The sequence below is a fragment of the Argopecten irradians genome, chromosome 8 (genome assembly GCF_041381155.1).
Source record: "Argopecten irradians isolate NY chromosome 8, Ai_NY, whole genome shotgun sequence".
Classification (NCBI taxonomy): domain Eukaryota; kingdom Metazoa; phylum Mollusca; class Bivalvia; order Pectinida; family Pectinidae; genus Argopecten; species Argopecten irradians.
The window spans coordinates 1,790,257-1,811,639 of NC_091141.1; the positions used below are offsets into that span (position 1 = coordinate 1,790,257).

Below are 21,383 nucleotides of genomic sequence, written 5' to 3' on the forward strand. Positions count from 1 at the left end.
GTAGATCTTTAAATCACCATTAAATGGTCTTTGTAGATTTGAAGTTTGTTGGTACATTGCGTATAATGATGTTGAACACTAATAAATATTAATTTTTGCCCTCTATTATTCACATATTAAGTATAAGGCAGTGGATATACCTCCGACAAGGTGAATCAGCTGAGAACCCTTGGGTGTTCAGATATACCTATATTATACATAAATAATGATATTCACCGGTAGTTTGATTCTAAAATGCAATTGACTTTCCTTATGTTCATTTCCTACAAAAATGTCGGTATTTAGAATTATAACAATGTAGATAATATAATGTAAAATCTCCGTATTATAGCTCATCATTTACACGTGTCAAATATTTCAAATGACACTAAACTTCAGTCGAGGAAATTAAATGTGGCAATTCAGTCTTTACGGTTATATATATGACTCAATGGTTTCTCAGTATTTCGTGGGTCACATTTTCTTTATCCTATAGCAATGTACCCCGAAATCATGAAAATAACACCCCCACGAAAATAGTCGGCTGTATCGTATGTAAATATTGTTGTAATCAGCAATATTTGGTTAGTTTGGGAACCATTACACTAATGCTAATGAAAACGTATATCGTAAGTTGGAATCCTTCATCTTGTCATTACACTAATGAAAACGTATACTGGAAGTTGGAATCCTTCATCTTGTCATTACACTAATGAAAACGTATACTGGAAGTTGGAATCCTTCATCTTGTCATTACACTAATGAAAACGTATACTGGAAGTTGGAATCCTTCATCTTGTCAGTACACTAAAGAAAACGTATACTGGAAGTTGGAATCCTTCATCTTGTCATTACACTAATGAAAACGTATACTGGAAGTTGGAATCCTTCATCTTGTCATTACACTAATGAAAACGTATACTGGAAGTTGGAATCCTTCATCTTGTCAGTACACTAAAGAAAACGTATACTGGAAGTTGGAATCCTTCATCTTGTCATTACACTAATGAAAACGTATACTGGAAGTTGGAATCCTTCATCTTGTCATTACACTAATGAAAACGTATACTGGAAGTTGGAATCCTTCATCTTGTCATTACAGTAATGAAAACGTATACTGGAAGTTGGAATCCTTCATCTTGTCATTACACTAATGAAAACGTATACTGGAAGTTGGAATCCTTCATCTTGTCATTACACTAATGAAAACGTATACTGGAAGTTGGAATCCTTCATCTTGTCATTACACAAATGAAAACGTATACCGGAAGTTGGAATCCTTCATCTTATCATCACAGTAATGAAAACGTATACTGGAAGTTTGAATCCTTCATCTTGTCTTTACAGTAATGAAAACGTATACTGGAAGTTGGAATCCTTCATCTTGTCATTACACTAATGAAAACGTATACTGGAAGTTGGAATCCTTCATCTTGTCATTACACTAATGAAAACGTATACTGGAAGTTGGAATCCTTCATCTTGTCATTACACTAATGAAAACGTATACTGGAAGTTGGAATCCTTCATCTTGTCATTACACTAATGAAAACGTATACTGGAAGTTGGAATCCTTCATCTTGTCATTACACTAATGAAAACGTATACTGGAAGTTGGAATCCTTCATCTTGTCATTACACTAATGAAAACGTATACTGGAAGTTGGAATCCTTCATCTTGTCATTACACTCATGAAAACGTATACTGGAAGTTGGAATCCTTCATCTTGTCATTACAGTAATGAAAACGTATACTGGAAGTTGGAATCCTTCATCTTGTCATTACAGTAATGAAAACGTATACTGGAAGTTGGAATCCTTCATCTTGTCATTACACTCATGAAAACGTATACTGGAAGTTGGAATCCTTCATCTTGTCATTACACTAATGAAAACGTATACTGGAAGTTGGAATCCTTCATCTTGTCATTACACTCATGAAAACGTATACTGGAAGTTGGAATCCTTCGTCTTGTCATTACAGTAATGAAAACATATACTGGAAGTTGGAATCCTTCATCTTGTCATTACACAAATGAAAACGTATACTGAAAGCTGGAATTCTTCGTCTTGTCATTACATTAACGAAAACGTATACTGGAAGATGGAATCCTTCATCTTGTCATTACACTAATGAAAACGTATACTGGAAGTTGGAATCCTTCATCTTGTCATTACACTAATGAAAACGTATACTGGAAGTTGGAATCCTTCATCTTGTCATTACACTAATGAAAACGTATACTGGAAGTTGGAATCCTTCATCTTATCATTACACTAATGAAAACGTATACTGAAAGTTGGAATCCTTCATCTTGTCATTACACTAATGAAAACGTATACTGGAAGTTGGAATCCTTCGTCTTATCATTACACTAATGAAAACGTATACTGGAAGTTGGAATCCTTCATCTTGTTTCATTACACTAATGAAAACGTATACTGGAAGTTGGAATCCTTCATCTTGTCATTACACTAATGAAAACGTATACTGGAAGTTGGAATCCTTCATCTTGTCATTACACTCATGAAAACGTATACTGGAAGTTGGAATCCTTCGTCTTATCATTACAGTAATGAAAACGTATACTGGAAGTTGGAATCCTTCGTCTTGTCATTACAGTAATGAAAACGTATACTGGAAGTTGGAATCCTTCATCTTGTCATTACACTCATGAAAACGTACACTGGAAGTTGGAATCCTTCGTCTTGTCATTACAGTAATGAAAACGTATACTGGAAGTTGGAATCCTTCATCTTGTCATTACACTCATGAAAACGTATACTGGAAGTTGGAATCTTTCGTCTTGTCATTACAGTAATGAAAACGTATACTGGAAGTTGGAATCCTTCATCTTGTCATTACACAAATGAAAACGTATACTGAAAGCTGGAATTCTTCGTCTTGTCATTACACTAATGAAAACGTATACTGGAAGTTGGAATCCTTCATCTTGTCATTACACTAATGAAAACGTATACTGGAAGTTGGAATCCTTCATCTTGTCATTACACTAATGAAAACGTATACTGGAAGTTGGAATCCTTCATCTTGTCATTACACTAATGAAAACGTATACTGGAAGTTGGAATCCTTCATCTTGTCATTACACTAATGAAAACGTATACTGGAAGTTGGAATCCTTCATCTTGTCATTACAGTAATGAAAACGTATACTGGAAGTTGGAATCCTTCATCTTGTCATTACACTAATGAAAACGTATACTGGAAGTTGGAATCCTTCATCTTGTTACGGTACACATTGTCGAATTCTTCACTCTGCGACACGGTGAACCAGTTCTTCCAATCTCCGACTTTACCTGCTCAAAACAAAGCAATATTGTAATACGAATATAAATAAAGTAATTATTTTGGGCTCACCATATATGGTAGTGAAGTTTAAAAAAATCCTCTTTTTGAATTTTTTAACTTTGTTGTCGTGTTCTAACGAACTCCCACCTTAATATCAATAAATAGATGATCTAGATAATGTTATGTTTCATAATCCTTTTACATAATTTTATAAAACTGAATTATGTGTCAATTGGTTTCCATAATACTTGTTATATAACTTAGATTTAAGTTTTATATTTTTTTTATAATAAATTTGTCACTTTACTGTGGCCATTTTCAATTAATTAAACTCTTTGTTTTCTGTATGTGAAGTGTGCATAAAAACAAAGTTATCATTTTCAGTAATATGCGTATAACTAGCTAAGAGATACTGAATTTTTCGAGCTAATAGTTGAAATTATAAAGTTGTGATAACTTTTTGTGATATTGGAGTGATTTTAAGTGAAATGGAGGTCTTTCTGTGATGACGCATATAGTCGTATATTATAGTTATGACATTTTAATAGAATATCTATTGCATAATGGATAAGTAGTTCACAACAAATATTTAAAGATAAGATTAGATCTAGATTAGTATCGAAATGTATCACTTTACCTTTTCGGAACATGAGCCCAACATCTATTTGTTGATTGCTACTGAAACTGTATTCCTTGGAAACGTTTGCAGTCTTCAGGTTTTTAAAACTACACTTTTCTGCAATTGCCGCAACAAATGTATTATCGAAAGGAACACCAAGAAAAGTTCCAATTTTTGCAATTTCTGCCAATGGGTCCTGAATAGGAAAATAATGAGAAATAGATATGTCATCAACATAAAAACAGCAGAGTACCTTACACTATAAAGAAATGTAATATACCTCCATAAAAATTGTAAGCTCAAAATTCAAGCAAAACAAATATTGGCGAGGCGTTTAAATAGAACACGAAACAATTATTCAAACTCCAAATGCAAAAGTTAATCATTATAATCTAATCCGTAAAATACAATTATTATGTAACATACAAAATAAAATCTTGTCAAAGCGAACCATGAAATAAAACAAGGATGACGAGAACAGAGGATCAGGAATAGCAAGCGACCAGCTTCTGTGTTGATGACAACAAACATCACTTTGTGACATATATGGCGAAAACATTTTATTTTTATTTGTTTTACATTTACATTTTACTTTGAAAAAATTAAAAGCCATTAGGTCATACAAATATATTAAAGATCTTCATGTGGTCTGGCATGCTTCATCAACTTATAAAAGACTAAATCCTTATAAATAATAAACCAATTCCCTTCAGTGTAACCTGTTTAAGGGACTACTAAACTGATATCGCTCTCACCTTAGTCAGATCCTCGTAGTATAAAGTAAGGAAGTCTATAGGAGGATTATCTGCTATCACCGCCTCCCATTCCTTGGTATACTGGAACCAGCCTTGGTAGAATACTGTAAAGGGACAATAGACAGGGATACAGACTACACCGTCTTTGTATATAATACAGAGGTAGCTCTCTTGAGGGTAGATATCCATTGTGACGTCATTATTTTGGGGGCGCAATTCACGTCGTTTTCTCCGAAACGTATGACGTTTTGCTCGCAAAAACATGATGTCACAATCAATACCTACCCGCAAGGGCAGATAACTCTGTATTATGCAAACACAGAATATCATGTGTATCATCAAAACAATTCAGCCAATTCATGTAATATCTTAATCTTTACCACATGCTATACTAATTAATACATAAACTTATAATTCAAATTATTTCTTAATCGAAATTAAATGGACAATATAAATGAAGGTAAACATATTAATAAAAAAATGTAATAGAACAATTTTAACCAAATGCTTATAATTTACGACATTTCATTTCTATTTTTTTCAGTATATCATAGTGTTGTTGCCATTTTTCCGTAATAAAATCGTTACCGTTATCTCTACTGACTTTAATCATCTCGCATTACAAGACTTTAAAACATTATAATCAAATTATTTCTTACTAGTTTCAGACAAAAACAGTTTCAGGTAATGCTCCCAGTCGCCATTGTAGAAGAGGTAGTCGAAGTTTTTGGTGTGGTTGAAGAAGGACACAGCTACATCCTTCGGATTCCTTTGTATAAAAATCATTTTACATTTCCTTCTCGCTATGTCTTTGGGTAAATGGCGGAAAGGTAAATGTGTGTTGAACACACGTGGCGATGGAATGGTATCAAACTCCTTTGGTAAATGAAATTCATTCGTGACAGTTTCCTTGGACTCTTTCTCATATTCTGTCGTTCCTTTTACAAGCATACGAGTTATCTCCCATACCCAGTGAGTGCCTAAGAGAAGAATAAGATATGATATAGTATTATACAAGATTAACTTCTGATCAATCATGACATGCTGACATAAACAAAATTCTTTTGTCAACAATACAATTATTTTTGCTTTGTTTTCATGTTAAATTCAACTATTAGATTAGCATATTGGTTTTCTTCTATTTGTAGGAAGAAAAAACCTCGGAAAAACCTTCGAATCATACGTGTAAACGTGCTATTTTATCTGAAAAAAAAATAATAAAAAGCATAGATGTCATAAGTTTGTTTGCAAAGTTTGTTTTTTGTTTCCATAACCCGATGAAATAAACACGCGGAATCAAACAGTTTGCAAATAATATATTTGAATGTGCTTGACATCTAGACAATCTATTATGTTAAGCTATGGTAACACGTGGTTGGACGTGATTGATGCAGATCATTGAATGTGTCTTCTCTTTCATCGAAACCAAAGTATGCTAATTAAAATACAGAAGTGACAGCAGTTAGTATTATCATGCACAAAATTCACGTTCAAATGAGAAGGTCGTTGGTTTAAAATAACTGTAACTGTATATCTGTGGAATAAGAGCAGTAAGAATATTGTCCATTACTAAATAAACTGTCAACAAGTAGCCATACTAAAACTTGCCATAGCGACCATATCTGTATAAAAGTCACGTGTTTAATTATACAACTTGCTTTGGGTCCAAATTGGTCAATTTCTACACAACCTTATAGTTTATAAAGACCACTTGGTTATATTATTCTGGGTCCCTTGGGTGGTATTTATAGACAGATTTTACTTTATACTAAGGCACTTAAAAAGGTGATCGTTTTGATCTGTTTTGACCACCATGAGTACCTGACATGTAGCAAAAAATGCATTCGGGGTATATTGAGCCTCTAGAATGTTATGCCTGATAATTTCGCAGAAATGTTTTACCAGTGACTAGATATCTGTCTATATAGAAAGTGAAATAGCACACAAAGGCAGAGTGGCATCAGTAGTATGTCAAAGAAAAATGAAGCACTACATCTGATGTCATAATGCTAGAGTCTGCCGTACTTTGTTTTACATATAATCAGCATCAACATGTAAAATAGAAAGATGAAGTTAAGATCAATACGGAACTACTTTTAATACCATTAATATTAATTAAAGTCATACTGGACCAAGATTTTATTTATTATTCTGATTTAATCTATATACCAGAACTTCTTTTTTCTGTCAACTCTAAACTTCAACTTATATGATTTATTTCGAAACGAGAATTGGTTTGATATATTTTGCAAAACGTATAAAAGATGGATGTAGCTTGATATAAACTTATTCGATAATCTCAGTAAATATTTGGCTTAAAAGTGGATATTAGTTAACCTAAATGTATTCTAATTATACTATGCCTATGCTATCATGAAATATTTGCTATATTTTCTTTGTCTTCAATTCTTTCCCCAGATGTTACACCTTTTCTATCTCATCAATCTACATTTATCAATTTTCCGACAATCTAAATACCGCGATATACCCCCGCTATATGTTTTTTCATATGTTTAAAATAGGAACACACAGTCGAATCAAATTGCTAAGCTAGGTCTCACTGTAATTATTTAAGTATATTTGCTATGGAAACTTAATGATTCGGTGATTTTTTTCTGGTACCAAAAAGGTGAGGTCGGGGTTCCATTTCTCTGTATGACGTGCTACAGAATGTGGTCCCAAGTTACCACAGCTCCTTAGAATAATAAGTCTTTCTAGAGATTGTTATTTGGCAAATTAACTTAAACTAACGTTATAATCACCAGAAATTTACACTAGAATCGTAATCAAACTATGTCATTTCCATTTCGCCTGCCGACTCGGTCTCCCCTCTTTTCCCTGATGGATTCAAATGGATTTGTTTTGATATTGTTATAACTAGTAGAATTAGTTTGAGTAACTAGGTTCCATCTAGCACTAACATCGAAGGTTGTTTCGTCCAATGAAACCACTTGTGAGTCAGGAAGGCTTCCGATTGGACAAGCAGTTAACTTAAAAGATTTTTTTTGTCCAGTGAGATCACCTGTTAGTCAGATAGACTTCTGATTAGACAAGCAGTTCGCTTATGAGATCGCTTGTTAGTGAGGAAGACTTCTGATTAGAAAAGTAGTTCGCTTAATTAAAAAGGATTTTTCTACAAATGAGATCGCTTGTTAGTGAGGAAGGCTTCTGATTAGACAAATAGTTCGCTTAAAAAGGATGTTTCGTCCAATGAGATCGCTTGTTAGTGAGGAAGACTTCTGATTAGACAAGTAGTTCGCTTAAAAAGGATGTTTCGTCCAATGAGATCGCTTGTTAGTGAGGAAGACTTCTGATTAGACAAGTAGTTCGCTTAAAAAGGATATTTCGTCCAATGAGATCGCTTGTTAGTGAGGAAGACTTCTGATTAGACAAGTAGTTCGCTTAAAAAGGATGTTTCGTCCAATGAGATCGCTTGTTAGTGAGGAAGACTTCTGATTAGACAAGTAGTTCGCTTAAAAAGGATGTTTCGTCCAATGAGATCGCTTGTTAGTGAGGAAGACTTCTGATTAGACAAGTAGTTCGCTTAAAAAGGATATTTCGTCCAATGAGATCTCTTGTTAGTGAGGAAGGCTATTGATTAGACAAGTAGTTCGCTTAAAAAGGATGTTTCGTCCAATGAGATCGCTTGTTAGTGAGGAAGACTTCTGATTAGACAAGTAGTTCGCTTAAAAAGGATATTTCGTCCAATGAGATCGCTTGTTAGTGAGGAAGACTTCTGATTAGACAAGTAGTTCGCTTGAAAAGGATATTTCGTCCAATGAGATCGCTTGTTTGTCAGGAAGGCTTGTGATTAGACAAGTAGTTCGCTAAAAAAGATGTTTCGTCCAATGAGATCGCTTTTTAGTGAGGAAGGCTTGTGATTAGATCACTTCAATACAGTCAATACGTTCAATAGTTGAATCTTTCACACCCTATCATCATCAGCCATATGCATATGGTTATTCATTAAATAAGTTATAAAATCATTACGATACTTTTTACGGACCTTGACATTACCTGATTTAGGGTATGCACATATAAAAACGTCACTTTCCCTGCACGCCATTCCTTGTATTCGCTTGATATTTGACCGGAAGTCAGGTACAGCTCCTAGTTTTAGCTCATAGAGAGGCTGGTGTAAACCGTCATATTCTACGTACTCTACGGTGTTCCCCGCGTCATCAGTGAACCTGGTGACGTCATCGTCTGTAATTTCATCTAAAATAAAGCATCTTAAGAATAAATGGCTGCATTTTCGGGAAAAACCCGTCTTAAGAAAATTAAGAAAAATAATATCTTTCATTACAAACATTATCCCTATTCCTTACTATTTACGATATGAACATGATATTCGAATCGAACACATTATCTTATTCTTCACACCATCATATTAATAGGAAAAAGACTAAAAACAGCACAGGATTCATAAACAACGAAGTTTAGGTGACACATGTCACATGTATTATGTGGAAGCATCGTCTATGCTTGTAATAGATTATATGTTTGGATTTATAAAAAAATATATGTCACTATAGATCATCTTTCACTACAGTAGTAGAACAATGTATTAAGGAACTATTAAAGGGGGTAAATAGATAAGTCTGAAATCATTCAAAATAAAAACAAAAGTCTTAGATTAGTCCTTGAACATATTGGGGTTTTTTTCACAAAAGAAAGCTATTCCTTTAATTCAGTCTGTAATTAAGTAATAATTAAGTGATGAGACACATACCTGCTTGGTATACATTTCCTGACTCCGACATCTTGGTTCATCCACAGAATCACCTACAAATAGAAATAGATCCCCAGTCAGCACGACTTCAGCTCAACTGTGGATGCCTAGGCGTGGTAACTGTCGCTAACATCCGGGTACCTTATATATCAACGCATTTTAATGCTGTGTTAGATACATCATATGTATATTACTAGCTACACACATTCTAGTGAGAATTTATAATCGTATATTATGTTACAATGCACATTATTATTTATGTATTTGAGTAACATTATCAAATATCAATTATATTTGATTTCCAGATTTCTATAAATGCAAAATTGCACTTGATTGGTAGATCTATATATTGCTGAATACAAAATAAATGGTAAAACTGTAAGTGTTCCGACATGTATGACTCAACAACGAACCGAATCAACGAAATCGAGTGAATCAAGTAAGAAATTCCTGTATCTTACACAGTACGATACAATGCTGAGGTATTCAAAATAACCGATTTTCTTTATAAACTATTTAAATCTTTTAAATTATATATATATATATATATTTAAATATTAAATTCTATGAAAAAAGTATATTAATTTTAAATATAACCGTCAGTCTTTTAAAATAAAAAAATCGTTTGTTTTGCATTTTGAAATATAATGCATTTTTGAATTGAATGGGATTGAATGCATATCATCCTTTTCACCAAATGTTTTGTATCGTAAGTCTATGAATATTTTTAACCGTCAATTTAGAAATAGCGAAGGCAAATGTTACAAAAGTTTAAAATATTTGTTATAGAGAATCTTCAAATAAGAACTCGGAAATAAATGATAACCAGTGAAAACATGTTTACATGTTACAGTAAGACGGACACTGTCATACACTGATCATGGGTGATGGGTGCAGATTTCCTGTCTATGTAGCCCATAGGAGATTGATATACGTTAAGGAAGCGACTGTCATACTGTTTTTGTCGATGTACAGATTAGTAGGTGCTAATCTTTCCTGTTGCTGTTTCCGTAAGGAAGCTAGTTGTGAATCACTGTTTATCGATTCCCCGGTGATATTGTCCACCATTAGATTTCCTGTCATTGCCGGTGCTGGTAGACTAAGGATACACTTGCAATTTTATGATCACGTGACATAAACAAGATTTTTCCTTCATTGTATCCTATCACAATACGCCTGTCATTGTGAGAAGAGTGTATCTGATCTATTGCATGATAGGAAAAGGCGACCTAATCAGAGAATGTATTACTTTTGACAGACGTGACCTTCGACCTCACCGTATCGTTCTTGTGATGAAGGTTTTGTGGATTTCCCCACCCATACCTTTGTTTAAACACAGAAGAGTAACAGTTTCTGCTCCATTTTAATACTCTATATTGAAAGTATGAGACGATTAACCTCAGGGATAAATTAACCATGAGAGCTGTCTTGGTGGTTTAGTTTAAGCATACTTTATTTGCAACCTTTAAAGTTGACACAGAACTAAGTAATGTTCTGACATACAATACAATACTATCTTGCTGGTATGAGGGTACATTTAACGATCAGGACAAGTTACTTACATAGGCATTGATAAGTCTTGTAAAAGTCTTAGGCAGTAATATTAAACTGACAGGTGAACCCGCTATCACAAGGAGACACTCACGAATATGTCGCAATCACTGAAATATACGAAATATTTACACACATACGTATATAACTATATCAAGGACAGAAATTCTTAAAGATCCGAGACCTGGTCCCAATTATTCAAAAGCTAAAGGTGATTAGCTTAATAGAATAATTAGTGCAGTTTTTTTTTTTTTTTTTTTTTTTTTATTTCGTATTTACTTCAAAATCTATAATTATGTCTACTCTAAAAATGGGCATGCAGTTAGCAATGAATATCAAAATAGGCCGAAAACAACGTTACTACACAAGACATATAGCCAATGGAAAGAATAAAGAATATGGCATTATCGGTAGTCTAGTTTAAAATCCTCTTTCAAGAAATATTTACTGGGATAATCTCATGTTCCTGGAAGAAAACTACCAGACATTATGAGTCTTCTGTAGAAATTAGCATTTGAAACAGAGTCATCGTTCTTCGTAAGAGAGGATCACCTGATATTACAAAGGTAATCACTCGACATTAGAGAGAATCCCTTGTCATTATGAGTCTATTATAAAAAAAATATTGTCACTCAAAAATGAGTCACTCGTAAGAGAGAATTACTCGACATTTTGAGTCTTTTATAACGATGGGCACTCTACATCATAAGAGATATTCATCATGATCATTTGACATTATAAAGATAAAGTCACTTGACTTAAGTATATTATAAGAGAGCCACTTGACATTGTGAGCCTAATGTAAAGATGATCACTTGAAAATGGTCGTAAGAGAGATGCTCCGAAAAGTTTGTGATCACTTGACAATGGTCGTAAGAGAGATGCTCCGAAAAGTGTTTAATAAGTACCTCGAAGTATAACAGATGATAGTTGGCGCACTAATTCTGACATAAACAGTGTAACATAATGAAATCAGAGCCTCAGTGTTGTGTATGTGTCACACTGATAGTCAACATTTGTGACGAAGTTATATATAGCTGTTGATTTACAGTATCACAGAGTTGTTTTGTTGTATTCTAACTGTTTGATGTTGTTCTCATGCAGTTCAGTAACATATGTGATTGAATATTTAAGACTTTTTACTCTCACACGGCATATACATACATGTATATACACCTGGAAATAAAGTTCCGTGTTCACAAAATAGAGATATAAATAAAGCCGACCTTGACCCTGCATATACAACCACATGTTATAAATATGCTAAATCAAAACCCCGCGGATTACAATGTGTATAATACTACGATGTATCATATATTTAAATTGGAAGTGTATTAAACACGTACTACATCTGTATACTTACTTTACTTACAGTCATCTATGTCTATCTGGGATCTATTACACACTAAAATACACATATGCCACCAGTTACCAAAAGGTCACTTACGTGTCAGTGTGTAATCTCCAGCTATCCACACGTGTTCACATGAACCTATGACCTTTATCTATACATAGTCTAGCTTTGTAATAGTGTATATATATTGCAGTTCAGGATCGTCGATATAATACAAACAACAATGATAAGACATAATGTGAATTTCTTGAATCGATACTACATATAGTATGTATACATTCATCTTTTGTAGTCAGTTGGTAGTCTTGAATAAAGATCTTTTTATACTATATTCACATTAATTCATTTTAGCTTAGAACAAGAACATTCGTGTTTGGAAATACAGAAAAAACGAACAATTTATATTATGTCAAATGTTGCACTATCTGTAGCAAAGTTATACTCACTGACAACTTAATGATCTTTCCATTAAACTAATGAATTAGAAGGTGCGCTTAGACCTATAAAAGGTTTGTGGTTGTCATTCGATATTATGATGATGCACTTGAAATGATGATGTGCAGATTTCATTTACCTTACATAACAGCCACCGGCATATATTACAAATATTATATCAGTTTCAGAGATATACTTGTCAACAAACATAAATTCAACATTTTTTATTGTTGTCTATTGTATAGTTTTATGTATAGCTTAATTAATTTAAATATTTAACAGACTTATTTATCTAAGGTGGTGTTAATTGTAATTAAAAAAGCTACAATCGCGTAAAAGATATGTTTTTACCATTAACGTACAATCCTATATTTGGTTTGGTTACAGTAAACATTTAGGACTGTACGCAGTGTATTGCGCGTGTGTGTATGTGTGACTGTCTGTGTGTTTTGTGAGGATGTGGTATACTTGTGTTGTGTCTTTGTGTGATGAGAAACTCTTGTCTTTTTGATAGTGCTACATATGTATCTCAACAAAACGAATCCCAGCGAAGACACCAAACAACCACACTTTTCCGATCACATTATATTGACGACGGACAAACCAGTCGTCCCACTCTCTTTTGTTAAGCGTTAAACAGGACCACTGATGTGTTCCGGCCAAGGGACAGAACTCACAGCCTTCCACACAGGAGAGAGCGTTCAATGTTTCTGGGTATACAGTTATATGAATATGACATAATATTGCATTGATGAAAAGTACGCCTGTTTTGTTCTAACATGACTTTGTTTTGTAGATATTTGACTTCTATCCTTCCTTACATGCTCATCTAGTGTTTTGTTATCAATTTTGAGACGTAATTTTTTATCAGTTTATCTACAATAAGTACATTAAAACAACAGCACTGGATCCGATATCGCGCAATAAATATGTAGACGTAAAGCTTTGTGTAACCTATGTATATACAAAGTGTTTACTCAGGTCAGATTTTGACTTAAATGCGTTTTCAGAAATTGGAGCGGATACTATTGTAAATGGACAATATATTATATAAAACGATGTCTCATTTTGTATTGCAGTGCTTATTTTTTATTGATTTATTTTATTTTTTATTTAGTATTATTTTTTGTTACGCGAAATAGAAAAAAAACTACGTTCTTAAATCGCGATTTTTATTTCATCAATGACGTAGTTGGTGTAGGTAGGAAACTTAAGTACCTTTAATCACTGTTCTGACTTCTGGTTGTTGATTACACCGTCATTTGGTAACAGGTTAATATCATAACATGTCAAATTATGCATAATACATAATGCATAATATGGTAATGCATAATATGGTAGCCATTGATTTAAAGTCATAGTCACAAGAAAATACGTAAGAGATAATTACCTCGTATCGAGTTTAAATTTGATAACAAAATAAAGCAAAAACGTTAATTCTAAACTTATACAGCATAAGTACAGAGCATTATCACATATCTCCATTGAAATAAGGTATTACGAACTATTACATTTATTCCAAATTGTCCAATGGAAGAAGGAAACTTTCAAACATGATGTAAGTATACACTTACCTACCAACAGTTGCTATGGAAATCTGTTCAGGGCTCTCTCCAGAATGATATGACCATTGTAAGTCTTCGGAAATCTAACTCGTCGATCTACACCGGCCTTACTTTACGAACCACTTCACGTTTCTTCTGTCCGCTATGAAATAAAAAATCCATACAATTTCCAGAAGTGACGGCAGAAATTCTGTCTAGGGTTGTCAGTTACGTTAGTAGTCGTCGTTATGCTTTTCCTATGTGAGAAAAAGTCGTCACTATTCAAATGACCTGACTTGAAACATTGGCATGCCTAAGTCGGTATCAGAAAACGTCTTTACTCTGCTCGAATCTAATGAATAAATTTGAATGTAAACAAGTTTCGGTAATTAGCTTGGCTATCTCACCCCGCTGATAGAAGACAGACAAAGAAAAGCCGGTCTTTACGACATATATCGAATTTTGTGCTCTGGAAAAAGAGTCGTTATATTTTGTAAATCATATCATCGTTACATAAACAGGATGAGATCGTTTTACATCGTTTATCGGCCAAGATGTCGATATTCTGTCAACATAGAATGTTAGTTAGAGAAACTTGCATTAAGCAAAAATTGTGCTATTTAAGTATCGATTTAGAAGATAAGATTGTTGTCTAAAGAAAATCCATTTATATCATTAAAGCTAACAAAAAAGTATTTTTATTCAATTTTTCTCAATTTTATCGATATATTAACAGTTTATAGAGATATACACAATATACAATGATGATTTCCCTTATATTGATCCAATACCACTTTGAATTTCACAGCCCCGATTGGATACCCAATTAAGGATAAACTGTCAATTGCTTGAAAGACGAAACATGGTTATCGTTTTATTCCCCAGATAAATCGTTTGAAAGATAATTTTGAAAAGTGTGTCTGCAACAAGATAGCCGAGAGTTTTGAATAAGCTTATCTGGATCGCAGGAAGTGTAAAACGAACCTTGATATCTTCGCACAAAGACTCCAATTGAGTGTGTTCATTTGCTCTTTTAAATGTTCCATTATAGCGAAAACCAATTTTGATAATTTTAAGATATCTTTATGTATAACAGTGCAGTTCCATTGATTTGGGTGAAATGAATTGTTGCGTTCTAAGCAATTTGCAGTAAATGCAATTTTCAATAGTGAGGATAACGAAGGCAAAGGCCAATTATTTCGACGTCGTACAAACCCAAACCTGAACCTTAATAGGTGAAAGTGTCGGTCCTTATTGATCGGAACACTACATATCGTACGAATAAGTTGGAAACATCATGCCTGGTTCTACGATTAGAGATAGGCTGTTTGATAGTGTCAAATAACCATTTAGAAGTCTTGGCGAAAACACGACTGCCTCCGGTAGAATTCTGGAATTAGGACGCGCTGTGGAAAGCAGTCAGTATTTTTTGTGAATTAGACATTATAAAATATATAGCAGTTCATCACCATAGAGACAAGCTTTATATTTGACAATACAGTAACAGATTGTAAAAACACACAATATTATAAACCACTTCAAATCTGCACTGCCCCACGCAGCTAATGCTTCCTTCTGTGGATCTTCCGTTTGGCAAAGTGTTAGATATTGGGAATGGAAAATGACTGAAACTAATTGATCGTGAGAAGACATGCCAAATACATTAAACGAATAATAACCAATGATTAACATCGACAAATATAAAAAGTATAGATTTACTCGTATACAATGTATTTTTAACAATAACCTCTAAACTATGAATGATATCATGCTTTTCAAACAATAGGTTCTTTTTCAACATAATCATATTTTTTTTATATTATCCACAGCAACACAATATAGAAATAAAATGATTCGGCCTCTATAACGGTTCCAAACGTTGACCCTGACCTAGTGGGGAGAAGCGTCAGAGTCTGAGTGCCCTCTCGGTTATTCACTAGCCATTTTAACACGTATAAGTCTCGGGATAAATGTTGTCCAAAGCTTTGTCGGTCCAATCTAATACATCAATACATTGTTTTCTCCCTACCATAATTATATCTAACCAACAAAAAGGTTATCTGCATTCAAACATGGACAACACTATCTCTTACCTTATGTTTTCTGCTGTTTGTGACATCCACTTGGGAATATGCCGCACTCTCTATTCTACAACTAAAGTCCAGTTCCCCCTATAACAAAATAAAAAATACTAACACCCAACCTATATCTTCATTTTCTTCGTATTACGCCTTGACATATACCACTTATTTATCGCCAAGACGTTCGCATGGTAATAGAGAAAGTTATTGTTCAAAGTAGCATAACCACCTTTATTTCTGGTGATGGCTAATTTTTGTCAAGTTAACCAGGACATGAAGGAGTACCTATAGCTGGTCAGCAGTATAGGAAACGTCATAGCACGCTACAATGATCGATACTTTTGTCTTTACTCAATGATCAGTGGCCACACATGCCTCGTGTTTCCTCAGCAGACGACAAAGTAGGCCAATGCTGTTATGAAGGATAGCTGCTGATATGTTTATTCAGCTTCAACAATGAGGCTAATGAAGGAACGGCAACTCCTTAAGGAGCCGTAATGGGTCTCCAGATTTTACTCGTGTCTAATGCGATATACAGGGTCACTGCAATACGTATCAATGAAGATAATACATTTGATTTTCCATCAACTGCCGTTGACATTTTCTGAACAAGCTCTGTCTGTGTAGTGAAGCTTCACAATGCCCAATATTCCTTAGGGGAATTAAATAGTATTGCAAATCACGTGCCTGTACTTATATGGAACATTACTTACTTACGAAAAATAACGTTTGATTATCACCACTGCAAATATCCTCATCGACACTGTCCCATATCAGTTATATAAAGTTTTAATGATATTTGCCTTAATGCAGTATGCTTGATCGATAAAACAGTAATTTCTAAAACGATTTTTTTCTCTTTCTCTGAGAGAAAAAGCCAATATTTTTCCAATATAGCGAATTATTCCTAAAACTATCTCAAGATATATCTTAGCAAGCACGACTGTAAAACAATTACTAATATGATGCTAAACGATTTAGTATCATATTTTAATATATCAAAATTTACAAATACATTTAACTTTTCAAACTTCGAAATCGAGAGAAGGTGATAAAAATTAAGAATGTCCAGAATCCCAAGTAATAAACGTGTGTAGTGGATTCATTTCTTACATCAGTTACATAAGAGTAAACTAAAATTAATTCATCTAGATAGGTAAATATATAAATTAAAGGTCTTTTCAAAAATGCGTATACAGTAAATAAATGCACATTTATAACGAACACTACTACAACGAATTCGAGGTTGTAATGTAGAAATTATTTAGTTTTCATTCCCTGACAAAGTTCCAATAGGATATATCTGTGGTATGAGTATATAACGATCTATGTTTATAACAAAGTGATTATGGTGGTCCATAGAGGTTCGTTATAAACATGTTTTACTGTGTGTTCAATTTCCATTCAACGACAGACATAAGAATGCACACTATACTTTGTGAATGTTCAATAGATTCACATCTGTGATAACTAGTTATACAAGTAACGATGTATAGATCCAAACTTACCACGTAGTTTTCCTTCTGATTTTCCTGTGAAGAAATTGGCTGACACTGGCCTGAAACCTTATCCTGTAGCATGATACATTGTTTGCATAAAATAATTTAAAAACTGATATGATATAATCCTTTTGAAATGCATTTCTTACCACTTCAGAGTGGTCGTTCATTCGCTTTGAGCGGCTTTTCCATCACTCCTTATTCTGAAATATGTGAAATTGTTTATATAAATAAATAGACGGGTATAATCCTCCTGATGTATAATATATTGCTTACGTAAAGGAGCTGAGTCAGGTATTATCCTTCCGATGTATTGTTTACATAAAGGATTAAAGGATACCAGCCTGTGTGTACTTACCTTATAGATGATATAGCAGTCATTGATTACTCCGGTAGGTGTCGAGCCATCGATCTCCCGTGTATGTCGCATGGTGGATGTTACGTCGTTCTGTGTAACATTTTACTTGTCGTCTTTAACAATATTTTTACACTATATGTCACATGCTGTAAGCGGACATATTTTTGAGGCGATCGTATTTTAGCGCATTTACATAAGCAGGCTTACAAAAATTAGCAATACCTTCATTAACGGCAAAAGTAGTTCTGTTTTACCGGCGTTGGTAATGTAATACTTGGTTTATGTCGCTATCTGATATTTGCATTGGACAGACTGATGGATATTCTGAACATTCATTCCTTAGTTATGATGCGAAATTCTTTCAAAAAATAAAAATTGATTTTGTTTTTAAAACAGGAAAAAACGCTTCATATATGCCTGTGTATTATTGTCAGACATTATTCCTCTCAACGTACTACACAGGCAAAATTTCTTTACGTGAAATTCATATGAATTTTGCGCATACAGTTCACATGAATTTCACATGAATATATTTTTATAAATTCACGTTATTGCCCCGGTTCACGTGAAATTCACGTGTAAGAAGTATTGCCTGTGAAAGGGACAAAACACGAATAAATCGCAGTCGCCGAAATATGCAGATATTCACCCATACAATGTACAATACATTGTACACAGGCATGAACAAGGCTGTCCTTAAACGACAATAGCTGTTAATAGGACGTTAATATCTAATTAACCAACCGACCTCTCAACTAGCCAGAAGAACAAGATCAAACTGCGACCCGGTGACATTCTTCACAATGAATATCAAATTAGTGTGGACTTGGTATAGGTTACAATGTAATGGAAACGACGGAAAGAAACATACCTTTCAGAGCTGAATGTCACGCAGAGCTAGTCTTGTCCTATGGGAGTACAACTTGTATAGGAGACAAATCTAGGTACCAAGGTTATGTATAACGAAAAAGAATCCTTGTTGGGGAAGCACCGAGTTCATAGACGTTTGCTTCTATCTTCAGAGTTTGTTGGTTATTGTTCACTTTGCTCACCTTTGCATTCATTAAAAGTATCTGATTTTCTCAATTTACGCAATATCAAGATAGTTTACTGTCCCTTCCCAATATCAATATACTGTATGAATATGCAGCATGGCTTACATAGTTGACATATCTACTGTTATACATTTGTACGTTATCTAATAATTTCTCTATTGTTCTTGATATAATGTACTGTATAACATCAAATATTAGTTATGTAGAAAATATTTCATTGTCACTGTTGATCCTTCAGCTCAGCACAAATATTTCTACCCACGAAATTATATCAACGCTACAAACTACCAAACAAAATACACACGAATATTTCTACCTACGAAATTATATCAACGCTACAAAATACCAAACAAAGTACACACGAATATTTCTACCCACGAAATTATATCAACGCTACAAAATACACCACGAAATTATATCAACGCTACAAACTACCAAAACAAAGTACACACGAATATTTCTACCCACGAAATTATATCAACGCTACAAACTACCAAACAAAGTATACACACGAATATTTCTACCCACGAAATTATATCAACGCTACAAACTACCAAACAAAGTACACACGAATATTTCTACCCACGAAATTATATCAACGCTACAAACTACCAAACAAAGTACACACGAATATTTCTACCCACGAAATTATATCAACGCTACAAACTACCAAACAAAGTACACACGAATATTTCTACCCACGAAATTATATCAACGCTACAAAATACCAAACAATATACACACGAATATTTCTACCCACGAAATTATATCAACGCTACAAACTATCAAACAAAGTACACACGAATATTTCTACCCACGAAATTATATCAACGCTACAAAATACCAAACAAAGTACACACGAATATTTCTACCCACGAAATTATATCAACGCTACAAACTACCAAACAAAGTACACACGAATATTTCTACCCACGAAATTATATCAACGCTACAAACTACCAAACAAAGTACACACGAATATTTCTACCCACGAAATTATATCAACGCTACAAACTATCAAACAAAGTACACACGAATATTTCTACCCATGAAATTATATCAACGCTACAAACTACCAAACAAAGTACACACGAATATTTCTACCCACGAAATTATATCAACGCTACAAACTACCAAACAAAGTACACACGAATATTTCTACCCACGAAATTATATCAACGCTACAAACTACCAAACAAAGTACACACGAATATTTCTACCCACGAAATTATATCAACGCTACAAACTATCAAACAAAGTACACACGAATATTTCTACCCACGAAATTATATCAACGCTACAAACTACCAAACAAAGTACACACGAATATTTCTACCCACGAAATTATATCAACGCTACAAACTACCAAACAAAGTACACACGAATATTTCTACCCACGAAATTATATCAACGCTACAAACTACCAAACAAAGTACACACGAATATTTCTACCCACGAAATTATATCAACGCTACAAACTATCAAACAAAGTACACACGAATATTTCTACCCACGAAATTATATCAACGCTACAAACTACCAAACAAAGTACACACGAATATTTCTACCCACGAAATTATATCAACGCTACAAACTACCAAACAAAGTACACACGAATATTTCTACCCACGAAATTATATCAACGCTACAAAATACCAAACAAAGTACACACGAATATTTCTACCCACGAAATTATATCAACGCTACAAACTACCAAACAAAGTACACACGAATATTTCTACCCCACGAAATTATATCAACGCTACAAACTACCAAACAAAGTACACAGAATATATTTCTACCCACGAAATTATATCAACGCTACAAACTACCAAACAAAGTACACACGAATATTTCTACCCACGAAATTATATCAACGCTACAAACTACCAAAAAAAGTACACACGAATATTTCTACCCACGAAATTATATCAACGCTACAAACTACCAAACAAAGTACACACGAATATTTCTACCCACGAAATTATATCACAACGATCACGAATTATATCACGCTACAAACTACCAAACAAAGTACACACGAATATTTCTACCCACGAATTATATCAATACAAAACAACTACAAACTATCAAACAAATATCACGCT

The 21,383-nt window shown here is 33.8% G+C and overlaps 1 protein-coding gene across 3 annotated transcripts; it reads right to left on the minus strand.

Moving 5' to 3' along the window:
- Positions 1 to 2,423: 2,423 nt before the first annotated feature.
- LOC138329075 (sulfotransferase 1B1-like) lies at positions 2,424 to 16,499 on the minus strand. 3 transcript variants are annotated; one of them, XM_069275801.1, is made up of 8 exons: positions 16,376 to 16,499; positions 14,313 to 14,445; positions 9,399 to 9,451; positions 8,684 to 8,884; positions 5,326 to 5,646; positions 4,667 to 4,770; positions 3,930 to 4,107; positions 2,424 to 3,300 (listed from the first exon to the last, which is right to left on the minus strand). In XM_069275801.1, exons 3-8 carry the CDS (start codon positions 9,427 to 9,429, stop codon positions 3,185 to 3,187), a joined length of 951 nt encoding a protein of 316 aa, XP_069131902.1. In that variant the 5' UTR covers positions 9,430 to 9,451; positions 14,313 to 14,445; positions 16,376 to 16,499; the 3' UTR covers positions 2,424 to 3,184. The 3 variants fall into 3 exon arrangements, with proteins under 3 accessions (XP_069131902.1, XP_069131901.1, XP_069131900.1); XM_069275800.1 differs by lacking the exons at positions 14,313 to 14,445; positions 16,376 to 16,499 and adding exons at positions 10,961 to 11,059; positions 12,313 to 12,396; XM_069275799.1 differs by lacking the exons at positions 14,313 to 14,445; positions 16,376 to 16,499 and having other exon boundaries at positions 9,399 to 9,534.
- Positions 16,500 to 21,383: the final 4,884 nt, after the last annotated feature.

Coding starts and splice junctions, on each gene's coding strand:
- LOC138329075 (XM_069275801.1), bottom strand. CDS start 9,429: ATGTCGGAGTCAGGAAATGTATACCAAGCAG. Junction 4,771..5,325: donor ACTGTTTTTGTCTGAAACTA/GTAAGAAATAAT, acceptor GTCCCTTTACAG/TATTCTACCAAGGCTGGTTC. Junction 4,108..4,666: donor ACTACGAGGATCTGACTAAG/GTGAGAGCGATA, acceptor TTTCCTATTCAG/GACCCATTGGCAGAAATTGC.